The sequence below is a fragment of the Chlamydotis macqueenii genome, chromosome 6 (assembly GCF_036417535.1).
Source record: "Chlamydotis macqueenii isolate bChlMac1 chromosome 6, bChlMac1.mat, whole genome shotgun sequence".
NCBI lineage: Eukaryota > Metazoa > Chordata > Aves > Otidiformes > Otididae > Chlamydotis > Chlamydotis macqueenii.
Window position 1 is genome coordinate 30,700,413 of NC_141561.1, and position 14,886 is coordinate 30,715,298.

Here is a 14,886-nt window from a genome sequence, read left to right on the forward strand (position 1 = left end):
CTCGTCTACAAGGGTAGCTTCACTGGCGTCTTTGTCTTCTCCAGGCTGCTCTGCTCTGTAAAGGCTGAGTAAGTGTGCCTGGTGCCGGGCACCCTTAGGCACCGCTGTTGTGGAGCAGTCATCCCTTGCTTGTCCCAGTAGACTAGACCCATGACAGCTTCTAGTGATCTCCTCTTCCTCTTCTTTCTAAATTTGTGTGACACGCATGGGAAGAAGATGGGAAGAAGAGTCATGACTCAAGCTAAACAGAGTGTAAGTCGTTGCCTTGCGGGATAGGAGGAGGGGATATTAGAGGTTTGTGGTCTGGAGATTGATTCCTGTAGAGCTAGGAGGAGACTGGCCATCATTCAGAGAGGAGAGCAGCGTGGCGTGGGCAGGAGGAGGAAGGTGACAGTGATGTGGCCCTGAGTGGGTGGGTGAGCAGGCACTAGCCAGCAGAGCCACTTGCCATGAGGGATTCTCAGACAAGGCTGAAAGCATCTTATGGAGTGTGATGAGTCTGAAAGAAAAAACCTATTCATCTATTTGTAAAAATTAAAACTATCTTCTTTGTACAGAAGGAGACTAAAGGACTGGCCACAAGGTCGAGACCATTTTCTGGCTGGGGCAGTTGCTGGTGTGGGGTTCTGCTGTCTCACTGAGGCTGAGGGAGAGTGTGCATCGTTCTTGCACATCAGCCTGTCAAGTCTACCTGTCTCTCAGGAGATAAGGTGCTGCAGATTCCCTTTCCTGCACTGTCAGAAAACACCTCACACATGATAGCATAATTTTGGAGTTCTACCGAGATCGCTCTAAAATTTTAGTTGTGACATTTTGTTATATTTGCTAATTTCTTCGTTCTATATGAAAGTTACTAAAAGATGCTTCAGAGGGGACATTCCTCTTATTTAAACAGGGCACACGCAGGCACATGACACAGCTAATGGAATATGAAGCCTTTCGTACACTACATACCTGGATAAAAGCTGGCTTAAGTCTTTAATGTCTTGAAACTGGTACCTCTGTTTCATTACTGTTTGAGAGAGCTTATGTTAGCACAGCCTAAAGACAGGGTATTTCCATCATAAACTGTTATCTTAGTATCTATAAGTTACCGGTGTTCTTCAGACATTTCCAGATGAGGAGCCTCCAGATTTTCAATTCCTTTCTTTGGGCATGCAACGAAAAGCATTTCACCTCAGAGTAGGTAAAGGAAGTAACAGAAAGGCCGGTGTTTTGGGCCACTAGGAATAAAATTACTTCTGATTTTGAAGATTAGGTAGAATTTCATTTTCAGCATGACTTGATTGAAGAACTCTAATTTCAGGAGCACAACATGTTTAGTCTAGAACAATGTATGTAAAGGAAGCAATTCCTTACGAAGTCTTAGAGAGTAATCCATAATTTATCCATTTTATCTAATATTTAAGACTATTATCCTAGATTACAATTTTAATGATAGGCTTTGACCTTTTACAACTACACCACAGTGGTGCTTGGTCACACTGACTGGGACCGTGAGCATGAGCATGAGCTCTTCAAGTGAGTTATTCTGTGATAAACTGTAGACCAGGGTTATCAGCTGGGGAACGAGAGAGCTGTTTCAATGCTGATAGGCTCCTCTGACTGGATTTTCACCCACCACAAATTCAAACGTGGTGTGGAAAAAGAAAGGAATTTCTGAGGCAGTGGATTTTTCCACGTGGCCATGCATTAGGATGGGTGTTTGGTCCTCACCTAAAGTGCTCCTGATCAACAAGGCAGAAAAGGTGAACTGCCTCTACTAAAGTAGAGAGCCACAGACCTGAAGAAGTGCTGGAGCATCCCATGTAGTGGGTGTGCTGCGTCACCTCTTTACTCTATGTACTCTTTTTCGTTTCCTTCTTTTTTTTTTTTTAACTGCTTAGAAAAAGAAGAAATTTCAAGTGGTTTTGAAGTCTGAATTATTTTAGTATTTTGGGCATCTTGGACTCTTGGGGTAATTCTTCAGTAGTAAAGTTCCTACTTACTCAGAAAGTTTTTATTTCTTTGCAGTTTATACCCATCTTAAGACCAGCAGTATGAAACAACCAATACTCCATGTTTCCAAATGAACAACAGACTTTGGGGCAGTAAAATAGACTTTCATTAAGACACAGATACCCACTGTATCTGTGTCTCATGTCCCACTACCTGCGTGAGTGCCAAGAGCAGGGAATAGTTATCAGCTGTGGGAAATGACTGCATTGGCAGAAACCCAGTTGAGGCTTTTCCTCCACGGTGACCTTTGTAATCAATCAGATTGTGAAAACGATGAACCCTACAAAGCCGCCACTTTGTGTTGGGATTGCTGTGCTGGTAGTGCTTTCTCAGTGCTGAGGTTCCCTGTGTGAGTAAGGAGAGGAGGATACATCTGGATTATTGGAGAGTCGTTCTGCCTGTTCTATAGGGAATGCATGTACATGCTGGGTCTTCATCCTTCTACATAAGACTTTGGGAAGTGCCATTATTTATATCTTATTATCTCCTTCACTATGATGTCGTTAGTTGAAATCCCCAGTCAATTGCTGTGTATTTGTGGTACAGAGGAGAATGTACAGCAGTGTAGATTGTCCCTTGTGGTGAAATGCATCTTTGGTAGCTTCCAGAGATTTGCCAGTATTTAACACTATTCCCCAGAACTGTGATCGGGCCTCTGGATTCCCTTTCTGCTTACAGTCGTGTAGAAGCCATGCATATGTGGGCCAAGACACCTGCGGCTTTGGGAGATGATTAGAAATTACAGTCTTTTCTCCCTTGTTTCTTAAAATATCAACATGGGGGATTTTTTAGCTCTTTAAGTTTGAACATCAGACATAGTTCAAGAGAGAGACAGAAGTGGTGAGAGCACTCAGGTCTGGAGGAATAGGCTTCTGGTACGGAAAGTGTTTCAGTACAGGAGTGTTGGTATAAAACAAGTTTATTTCACCAGAAGAGACATCGCTGGGACTGTTGTGATAACCTATCTCTTAAGGTGTCTGCAATAACACAAAGAAAAAGAGGCTTGAGAGTGCAGGTGTGTTGCCTTCCAGCTGGATTGTAGTGGGTTGTGAAGCACTGTGAGCTACTTACTGGAGGATGAGTCTCAGGAGGTACTGAAGCTTCCACCATCTCGTGAGGGTGTTTGCAGTGCCACCAGTGCTCGAGACTTTATTGAGTCTTGCCATGTCTAATGGTGTCCATTACACTCCTGCACTGGTTTTGGCTGGGATATAGTCAATTTTCTTCATAGCAGCTCTACGGCTGCTATGAAGCAGTAAACTTCTGGAAATGCTTCAAAGCATGACATGTGTGTTCAGCAAACCTCCAGATTCAAAAGGTGATTAACTCTTTCCAGTCTTTGTCATGTGCATAGAAAATTATTATTCAAATTAAAAAAAAAAAAAGTTCTTTCTGTCTTTTCAGTCTTTCGTTCACAAACTGACTAACGTGAAGATGAAAATGCTAACAGAATCCAAAAAGGATCTGGTGACTTTGTAAGGAAATAGGTTCAGTTCTAGGAAGATGTAGGCTAGGAAAACAAATCTGGGTTCATCTCAGCATAATGTGGGCTCCTCAACGGTACATGAGTGGTAACAGTTCCTGCTTGCTCTGAGTCATCATCTCTAGTGGTGAACTACAATCTATTTTTTTTCTCCTTTGTTTTCTGTTGATAGGAAATATAGCATAGTTCAGTAACCAGCAAAGCTTTATTTAGACTTGTCAGAAATGCAGAATAGTTTTGCTTTTCCTTGGAAGAAAAGAGGGAGATGAGGAACCTGAGAATCGGGTTATCAACTGAAATGAGTGTCAATGAAGGAAAAATTTGTATTGAATTTAGTCAAATGTATCTGGATTTACGATAGTGCCCAAATTAGAGACTGCAATTATTAAAATATATTTTGAAAATAAGCATTGCAACCTTAAAGATACTATTCTCTCTCTCTAGTAGATCAATTTGTAAGGAAAGGGTAAGGTTTGATCCTTTGCCCGTTACCTGTCTGTGAGCTACGAGGGAGACCCGAGCCTAAAGATCAACAAACCTTCAGTCTTTAGTCTAGTGCATGTTCTTAAATATATGTGTGCGTGCACATTTACATATGGATAAGTTTGCTTCCTTATAGTTTTTTAATATAAAAATGCTAGAATACAAGTTTTACCTCCTTTGATAACTGCTGTGTTGTCAATCTAGTTGTTAACTGAATGTCGTTAAAGATACTAGGGTCAGACCTATGGACATTGTTTGTCTTATATGGATCTGGGTATGCCCTTACAATAATGCAGCTGCAGAGAGCAAAGGACTTCTGAGTCAAATTGCACGGGGAACAGCAGCCATCTCTTCACATACTGTGTTCATGTTGAATTAGTGGAAGCAGTCGTCATTGGGGGTTTTCAGCTAAGTCCTCAGCCCCTCTCTTTCCTCAGCAATAACATGCTTTTCTGTCCTGCTAGTTAGATGCTGTGCTATTAGTTCTTCAGTTGTTCATGTTGGTTTTTTTCATGGAAGTCAAGAACTGAATGTCTGGTGGGAGGAAAGAAATGACAGAAGGCAAGCCAAAAGTAGTAATTTAGTGAAAAAAATGTTCTGCTAGTCTTTATATAGTGTGAGGAAAACGCCAAAAGACACATATCTTAAACTAAAGAGATTAGGCTGTTAAACTACATAGGCCAAAATATGAATCTGCATTCAGTTTAGGGGTTGATTTGTGCAGCACGGTGTGCTATGTGTCCTTATTTTTCTTTGAACTTGGGACCCGTGAATTGTCAAATCTACTTGTACTTGACTCAACACAACGATAGTTGGCTACTGTATGTCTGCAGTCTGAGCCAGGCTTTCTGCGCTCTCTGTAGCGAGTGGGCAGGATATTCAGATTCGTACAAGGCTAAACAATGTCTGTAGGCTTAATTCTAAGCCTATTAGCCTCTACAATGTCCTATTAGCAGTGCGCTTTTATAACCTTTCAAATGCATTTTACGTATTCAGTTGCAATGCCATGTTATCGTGCTTTTTTCCTGCTCAGTGGGCTGTCTTTCTATGTGAAGCTTATAGGCAAGCATTGAAGGTGGGTGAATTGAAGGAGTTTGGGGCACTGACATCTTTTTAAAAACACATATGGGTTTTTCCCCAAAGAAGGAAAACATCTTCTGCCTCTTAGGCTCTTCTCCATTCAAAAATGTCACAATATAAAATCTACGAAAGGCTTCTGGAGGGTGGGGACCAAAGGCTGTCCTCTCGGATGCCTTGTTCTCCTTGCTGGAGGTGTCATGAGGTGGGTTGTGTCAGTGGTGTTGGGCTGGCAGGAAGCTGACAAAGGAGATTGGAAAGTAAATGTTTGTGTAACGTTCTGGTCCTTTTACTCATGTGCAGCCCTTTGTAGGTCATGAGGTGAAAATACAGTCACCAAGCCCAGAATTTGGGATGAGATGATCCAGGCGTCGTTTGTGGCTGTTCAGGAAGGGTGCAGTGGAGAAAAGCACCACCTGTTGAGTACACTTTCGTTCATGTTTCTTAGCAAATGAGGCAAATACACTAAAACCTTAATTTTCAGCCTATAAGGCTGAGGTGGAAGCACGTTACAGGTCCCCACAAGCAGTATCTGCCTATGTTGGCTCTCCGGAAGGCACTAAGTTATAGATAGAGGAGCTGTGGTCCCAGCGCCAGGCGGGGGAATGGCAGAGAAGCAGCCAGTCTTGCCAGGGAGCCTGGGTCTCAAAGAGAGGCAACTGCTGTCCAAAGCAAAATGACAGCCATGCTTTTAAGATGGCAAAGCAAACCTCCAGGCATTGGACCAGCTAAGGAAGCTTTTTGATGAGGGAATAGGCTGAGTTGTGACACGCCTGGTCTGGCGTTCAGCAGCCACTGGTCCCTGGGAGGAGGCACAGCCTTTGCTCCTGTGCAGCTGAGCCAAGCTCAGGCATTCCCAGGATTGGGCTGGGAACGATCTTGCCGTAAGAGCAGAGGTTGCCCAGAAGACAGGAATTTCATGCAAAAATGGGGAGAGTGCCATGCTTTGGGCTTTATGTGAGATGATGATAGTGATGGAGAAGATGCTGCAACCCTATGGGCATTGGGGCTATAGAATAACACCGCCTGGTGTGATGGTCTGTGAGGAGAGGACAGCCTGGTGGAGCCTGACACCGGGCTCCAGTCTGGCGGGGTTATGAAGGGGCAGCTGCTGAGAGCTGCCTGATGTCCTGGATGCAGGAGCCTTTCTGTCATGAGTTTCCATGACTGGAAAGACTTCATTTTCACGCCATGGAAATGATGCTTATAGAAGTGGTTCTCCTTTTCAGACAAAAGAGAGAAGAAGAGGACTTATCTTTCTTTATTCCTGTGTTACTCCTTGCTGTCCAAGATCAGTGCAGACTTATCCCAAAAATGCCAAAACAGAGATGTTATGTAGGGCTAAATGTGGTTTTCCTCAATGAGGGTAATAGTTTTTAAAGTAATATAGAAAAAGGTAAAAAATACTTAAAAAAAAATATTTTGTAGCTCTTTTGCTTCCTCACCCTTGTATTTATTTGTAGTATTCATGTTCTATCATATAACAGTTTTAAAAATAATCCCCTGAAGTAAATAACATCAACATTTTTTTTTCCTGTTTCCTTACCAGTTATTGGCTGTGTTTTCAAACAGAATAGGGGGTTGGAAAATTAAATAAAGACTTCCAAAATAACAAGCTTCAGAAAATTTTATTTAATTTGTGGGTTCATTCTGTTCTCTCTCTCTCTCCCCCTCTTTTTTTTTTTTTTTTTTTCTTAAGAAGATCTTTATTAATTTAGTCTAGTAACTTAGTGCCCATATTAAATTAATCTAATAAAGGTCAGGGTCCTCACATAACGTTTCCCAAATGTGAAGCAGCATCTATTACGTGAGGCACAATCTTTCTACAGTACAATGTAAACCCGATATGTAGAATTACAAGGCATCAAACTGTTTGTTGTATGTTGTTTACGTGAAATACTTGAGTACAGTCATGCTGGAAGGAAGGAGTGGGCAATGCTATCGTTCAATAAATTAAAAACTCAAACCCAGTTTAATATATCAAAGCCATTTTTCATCTGTGAAAGTACACTGAAGTTCAGCAATTAAACCCTGTAGCACTAACAGTCTTTCTATTGACAGTTACATCCATATTTTTATCAACATTTTAATATATAATAATATAAATAACATATATAATATAATATAAATGCATAATCTGTATTAAAGTGTGAGCATTGATACAGATGTGCAAGCCAGAAAGGCTGGAGATGGGTGTTTAAACTGACCAGCTCACAGGTGCGTTGCTGCCCTGCAGAATTTCATTCTGTAAATCACCGGTGGTGCACGTAGTTTATGACAGCATTTTAAAACAGCGATAGCAAAGACTTCCAGCAACAGCAGTACACGGGTGCCAGGGTTTCGGGTGGCCGGCTGTGCTTTGCCGGTGGGTGAAGGTCACCCTTTTGTGCACAGCCCTGAAGTTGCACAAGTCTCCTGAGCTGGGGTGCAGCGCCTGTTCAGGGAGTCTGGGTGTTCCTGTTGGTTTGTGGGTGTGTACATCACAGTGTAATCACATGGTTTATTCCTGTTCTCTCACTGAATTATTTATTATAGACCGAAATGAGGAAGGAGGGGGATTCTTTTGTATTGGCATAAACATAGGATTACGTTCATCGTGTGCTTTCAGTCACTAAATTACCGATATGTCAATTGGCATAATACAATCTACCTCACAGGGATGTTACGAAGCTTAATTAATTAATGTTTTTAAAGTGCTTTGGGATCCTCTGGTGAAAGGTGCTTTAGAAGTGCAGGGGAGGATTATGCTGATTATCTTTCCCATCTATTACCCTAATATGTCACTGATTGAAATTCAGTAGAATAATGTGGGCACCCTTATAGTGATGGGCAAAGGCAGTAATTTTTTTAAATTGCCATAAGAGCGAGAAAAGGCAGCTCAATAATATAATTAAAAAATTAATATAATCAGGTTTTTTTTTTAATTGTCCCCGTTGTATTTTTTTCTCCTTTCTGCTTGAAAAGTCATTTCCTTTGCTGGATTAACAATAATAACTACAAATTATGCCTTTATGTTGTTACAGTTTGATGATATACTGCAGCCAGGGCACAGGTTAGAAACACAGGCTGAGTTATTATGTACTGCAGGGTAGTGATTTCCTGCAAATGGATTTATGGGCAAATAATTCTATGTACTTATTACATGGGACAGGCAGTTTAAAATTTCTGTAACAAAGCACAGCTGAACAAAGGAAAATTACATGCTATAGCATAGGAACAAGATGCCTCTGAAGAGGATAAACAGACGCAATCAAGGTCAGAAGAGCCTGCCCATCTTGTAGGCGCCCTGCCAGTCGTGGCTGATAGAGAACTGCCTTGGTGGGCCCGGAGCAGGGGTTTTACTGAGTGTGTCATTGGGGTCTTTCATTTGGTGTTGTAAAAGGAATCAGAAGCGTTTGGGTGCTAAAGCCAATCTGCAGTTTCTCCCAGGTTCTTCTTGTGATGGTAAGAGCTGCTGTTAAAAAGGAAGATGTTTAAACAAAGCTGTTTGATTGGGCTCACAGCACACACGACAGTTGCGTTCTTGGCCCGGCCTTGTGTTTGCGGTGGGACACTCCCCGGCTGTGATCCTGTGAGGCAGGGAGGTGAGCGCCAGGCCTGCTACTACAGCTCTGAACGGCCACAGCCCCCTGAGGCATGGCTCTGGCCCAGTATTACTCTGCAGAATCAGATTTGCTCAAAATCTTTGAAAGGGGTAAATAAAGCCCGATACATCTCATGCTGGGTTGGGCACTACCTATTCCCTCAGCCTTTCTGCCACCCATGTAAACGCCCTGGTGTTTGCTGTCTCTGGCTGTACAGGCACATGTTCTTGCCCGCGCCGGATGTAACTTTTACTGCCACAGCCTGCAACAGGCTGGCCCGGCATTACTGGACACGGAGCTGTAGCGTGAGAAGCAAGCTTTGCAGTTCTCCAGTTCCTAGCCTGACTGTGTCTGTTATTCCACAAGGAGAGCAATTGCCTGCTTTAACACCTCCCTCTGTTTGAGTCTCAGCAGGTTACATTTGCTTATGCTGTAGAAAATGAGAGATTTTGGTGTTGTGCATCAGAGATTCAAATGGTTTGTCTCTTTAGTGTTGACAAGTGCTTTTCCTAACAATGTTTGGTAAGGAATCAGTATTCTCTACTATTCTTCTTTTCCTCTTTAGCCAAAGAACACAAAATTCCTTCTCTTTCCCTCTCTATCCATATTTTGGCAATTATTACTCATTATTCATTTTGTAGCTGTCTCCAGAAAAATCTTGAGGTAGGGGTGGTGGTGCTCATAGGAACTTCCAAAATGTCCTTCAAAATGTGACTTAATTTTAACCCTAGCAGACTAGCATTTTAAATAAGTTACATTAATCCTGTGTGACCTACCTACAGGTATGCATTTGAGATGTAACTTGGGTTTGCTCATAATTTGTGGAAGGTGAAATTGGGACTTTGACCATGGTAGGAGCAGGGGATAGTTCGTGAAGGGAGCCAGTGATGGTGCGAGGCATGTTCTGGTCCTTTGTTCTGTTTAGTTGCAAAAAGGAATCTGGAAAATGCTGCACTTTAAAAGTTTGGTTTTAAAATAGTGATGTACTGAAGTGTCCGTGAGATGGCCTAGGAATTCCTGTGGGACTACGCAGATAAAAAGTTAACTGTGCAGGTGACTAGGAGATGCAGGACCCAGACCTCATTCTGTTCATGACCAAGTCAAAGCTAGACTGTGATGTGTGTATGTATATATATATATATGTATTTTCTAAACCCCAGATGTGACATTCTTAGAATGAGTATACGGTATGGCTGTCTTTCAGCTTGCAAAGACAAATGAGGTTTCTAGCCCATGTAGGTAAATAATCTTCCGGGACAGCATAAGTTACATAATAATGAAGACAGTTTGCCAGCTTAGCTGTATTTCTCTAGGAAAGCAGCTTTTTGCCTTTTGTTGTTGTTATGCTCCTGATTAACATAGATATTCTAGAAGTCTGCTTTAGCCTCAAGCTTGCATCCATTCAGCTCGTGTCTCGCTAAGGTGAAGTCCCAGGAATAATCCCAGTGCTTTGGATGCGTCGCTCTTTCAGGTGATACTGTAAAATAAAGGGCATAAAAATCCTGTGACAGGTTCTGCTAGGTGTAGGGGTCAACCACGAGTTGTCTGTTCAGCGTGTTGTTCTGCTCTGACTTGTGTAGTTACCACTTTCTTCTCCAAAGGAGCTGCATTTTAAATGAAGCTAGATAGAAAGCCCTCTGGCAGGGTGGCACGTCGTTGGCCTAAGTGGAGCAACACCAGTGACTTGCAGGGGTTGTTGCGTATGCACCCAACACTCCAGCTCACACAAGTTTGCCGCTAATGTGTTCTGGTGTTCTTGTGGGTAAAGAGAGTTACGAAATTTTTTACTACGTTGCTCTGTCTGTTTTCCGTATCTGCATTTTGATGAAGTTGAAGCTTAAACTTAATAAAAGACCTGTCTGTGGAAGGGCATGCCATTCAAGAACCAACACATAGCATGGATAGAGAATCTCTCCTGAAATATGTTTGGAAAAAAACATCTTTTGAGAAAATTTTTTGGTCTGTTTATTATCTTTAATTGACTAACTGGCCTGCGCTGCATTCAGCTATTTCTAGATGAGTTCTTGAGAGCTGTTCTAGTGTACAGCTATTTCTTGAGTGTGCACAAGCTTTAAAATCTGTTGAACTCTCCTTTCAAAAAACTCTAACAGGAAGAGAGTCTCAAAGGATTGTTGATCCAGGAAAGAGAACCAGAGTTGTTAACGAAAGAGTTCTGTGAATTCATGAAAGATGTGCTTTTGGATTTCATGAGCAGTCCGATCTGCTGCACATTATCCACACATAATTTTGAGAAGGTCTGGAGCTGACAGAGAAGCGATATGCTTGGAGCAGTAGTATATTCATTAATAACACAGTGACATTCGCTCATTCTTGTCCCCGCTCCGAAGTCTCAGTTGTGGTAGGACGAAAGCTCAGTAAGGCCAGTGAAAGTGATTTTGTTAAAGGCCTGAGCTGTACCATTTGGAGTCAATGGGAGGAACCATAGAAAACGTGTATGTGGAAGTGATTCCTTACTACCAGGCGATTCTCATCCTAGGGTTGCTCTTACACTAGAGACACCCAGTCCTGGATGAGAAGGGACCTGTTTAGGAGGAAAATTTTGGTCCACTCAGATTTTACTGAGCAGTCACCCAGGATGTCTTCTAGCATGCAAAGAATAAGTTTTCTCAACAAGCTGGCATCATTTTCCCAAATGTGGCCCAAGAGTTGCCTGAAGTACAGTGTCGGTGCCATGAAATAAACCACCTGTGAAGTCTGCTGAGGAGCTGGATGGAAACCGTGGCTTCTGGCTATCGTTTGGACCAGTTTAATGTGCTCTGGAAAAAAAAAAATTCACACATCGTATCACACCGGCTGAAAAAATAGGGTGTACATCAGCAGTGCTGTAACAGAGAGTAAAGGACTCGCAGCAGGTGTTAACGTGCAGAGGCACCCAGAATTATGGTAACACCTGTGTTTGTCTAAATCCAGCCAAAACAATTTCCTCTCCAGTTGTAGAGAAGGATTAAAAAAAATAAAATCTTCCTAACTTCCAGTAGTAGCAGACATTTCCTGTACAGCAATTTGCATAGCGTTTCCCATGGTGCACTGTGGCTCTGCGGTGGTTTTTCTCTTTTAAACTTTCTTCGTTTGGGGACACCTTTGGTAACGTCAGTGACCCTCAACCATTTCTTTGTCTCTCGCCGGCATTGCCAGGTCTGAGCAGTTGCAGATGGTGTGCTCTCAGAGTGCTTTCCTTAATTGAATGAAAAATAAAACCTCTTGTAAAATATTACCAATTTAGATGTGACTTATGGGGCACATATGATGCTTATTTTTTCAATTACATGAAAACTTGGCATGGTTAAACATAGGAAGCCAAGTGTTCTGTGAAGCTGGTATAGATTTCTGGATTTTTAGGTGATTTTGCTTTAAATTATTATATAGCAGACGGGAGTGAAGGAAGTCAGCAGCTAAACTGTGTTTTCCCAGCATGTATTTCACTCAGTGGACCCTTGATGCTCATTTCATGACTAATATATGCTGTACTATATGTATTTCTTGTTGTCATCAGAGATAACATTAAGTAAACTATCCCCTTAAGAAAAACAGCTTTTCTTGGCAAGTGGAATATGACTCAAGGAGCCAGCACTGGAGACATACGGTGCTGTGAATGAGTGCTGTGTGTTACTCTACTGGATCTGAGTCCAGGCACTATTTATACTGCAGCATATTCAGCACCAGATTGTTAAATCTTAATACTGAAACAGTGCATCATTTAAATGTTTTTGTTCTGTTTATGTCCCATTTTCAAGCATTGGATATCAGGCAACATTTACTAACTTTTTGTTTCATTTGGACCAGATCTCCCTTGCCGAAAGCTTTCTAATCCGCTCTTGAAATATTAGCCTGTCTGTACCAGCATGTTACAGTGAAATTTTGTGCCACTGAGGATGAACTAGGTGTCTTTGAGCTTCTTTCAGTATGTGGCGATAGAATACCTTGCAAAGCAGTATGTCATTAGTAAATGCAAATTTAAGTGCTACAGAAAAAGAGTTGTACTAAAATTATTTCCTCTTCAACCTGTGTAGGAATGGGGAAAAAAAATATTCCATAGCAGGTATTTCATAGGCTTATAAGAATTGTGTTCTGTCATTGTCTCTGCGCAAGAAGCTTTGTTTTGCTCTTTCTTTTATGGTCATACTGGGGAGATCAGGATAAAAGGCCTTTGCCGTTTATATCAGTTTGATTACTTCCAGAGCTGGTGAAGAACTGGGAGCAGAAAGTGAGGAGGAGAGAGCTGAAGTTTCTTGGCATCACAGCATCCTTCCAGATACTCAAAGAGCGTTCTTGGAGCTCCTGTTAAGGAAGCAGTTTTCTCATCTTTTAGTGTATTTCTGGCAGTAGAGTTTACAGATGGTCTTTTTGAAAATCAAAAAATATATAAGCAGACCTCAAAAGGCCTAAGTTTAGGTGGGAGAAAAGGAGATTGGTGTCTTCTAGGGCTGTGCTGAGAAAAGTTATGTGAGTAGAATAGTGGAGTAACGGGAACATGGTGGAGGAGGACATAAAAGCAGTAGTTGCAATAGTGCAGAACAAGGCTGAACTGCTTTTCTCTCATGTAAGATGGCACTATGGCTTTCTTTGTTTGGTGTCTTCCTGGAAGTAATTCCTGGGTATTAGTCATTGTTTTTGGTGTGGGTGGGCCCTCTGCAATTGTCTAAACAGAAATAATACCTCTGCACCAATGGTTTACCATCCAAGTTTACAGTCTTTGTGACAAGCTTATTCAGAAGAGGTGATGATCCCTATTAAAGAATGAACAGAAGTAGAAATAGGACTTACAGCATTCCACTCCACCCCCAAAATGCTATTTTGGATCTGTGGTCAGCAGCTTGCAGTTGTTTTTTTTTTTTTTTGGTTTTTTTTTTCACAAAGAAAAGCAACTGTCTGCATAGTGCAACTTGTAGCTGGGAGTGAATTCTTCCTACTTCTTGGATTTCCAGTGCCATCCATCCACACTGAGAATTCTAGCATGCTTAGCTTGTAACTTGTGTGCTGAAAGCCCACACATAGGAATTTTCCTGTTCAAATCAAAACCAATGCATTTATTTACTGAAGGGTTTTGTAAACTGAAAAATCAGGGCTGTAGAGTATTTAAAGCTTATTGTAACTTAGAGAACTAGGCTTTAGTGGGATGATGAAAGATGTGAAGGGAGGAAGCTTTCACTGCTTCCTTGAAGTAATTTAAGAGCCAGGAACACGTCAGCAATTCTGTACTAAGAATTTAAAATCTATTCCTACTCTTCTCCATTGCTTGTTTCAGGAGTCAGTACAGTATATCTTTTTGAGCAAGACTGCCATAAACCTCAGGGCAGATCTTCTATCTCGTGAATAAACAAGCTTATCAAGGGTTTAGTGAATGGCCGATAAAATATAAAGTATGAATTTTTTGTTTTCTTTTCAGGAATAATCAAGCTTGGGAGGTGGAATCCCCTCCCTCTCAGCTATGTGACTGATGCACCAGATGCGACAGTAGCCGACATGCTACAAGATGTCTATCATGTTGTGACATTGAAAATCCAATTACAAAGGTGGGTGTTTCTGAACATCTGTCTGTCTCTATTCTCTGGGCTGCTCTGTCGATTACAGCGTTACTACAGAGATTAGCACATCCTGTCTTCATTAATTTCTGGTCTTTTGATGAAATGAAAATAAAAACGAAGAGAAGAGTGGGTCACCTGGCAGCTTTTTGGTGCACATTCCAACTGATTTTGTATGTTTTTTGAAGTAGCAGTATGGTGGCAGAGAGTGGAGGGGCAGAAACTCAATCAAGTGAAGATATGGGACCTTTAAAGGCAGACCTTACCATGATCTCTGGTTTAATGGATGCTTGAGGCCTTACTGTATCAAAAAAATAAACTCCTTGACTTTTTCCAGGGGCTGCATTGTGAGAATCCAGGTCTTCTACTGATAGTTGCTGAGATGGGGGAGGAGGGAAGCTTGTTGACTTCCCTTTTTTTCTCCAGTGGTCTTCCCAGTGAAAAGGCAAGAATACAAGCAAGGGATGTGTTACTGCAGCTCCATTTGGCATTTGGAAAATATTTTCCTTCCCTGAATGCTAGTTATGATTAGAAAACAAAAGCTCCTGACACTTGTACACTTACTTGCCCCCCCTTCCTTCTCTCCCACTTTTTCTCCCACTTTCTATCTGTTGGCCTTCAAAAGAGTCCTCAAATAGTTACTGATGTCTGCATAGGGAGTTGTGGCAGATCCCTGGCAGTGCATGGTGTACCCTGGACCTGCTGGTAAGCCTACATT

At 41.8% G+C, this 14,886-nt stretch overlaps 1 protein-coding gene across 2 annotated transcripts in view; it reads left to right on the forward strand.

Moving 5' to 3' along the window:
- Positions 1-14,886, forward strand: part of SATB2 (SATB homeobox 2) — a 127,784-nt gene that overhangs the window by 42,903 nt on the left and 69,995 nt on the right. For both annotated transcript variants that reach the window (XM_086750980.1, XM_086750979.1), the window contains exon 4: positions 14,033-14,159. In XM_086750980.1, the coding sequence (XP_086607106.1) occupies positions 14,033-14,159 (127 nt within the window). The remainder of the gene's footprint in view (positions 1-14,032; positions 14,160-14,886) is intronic.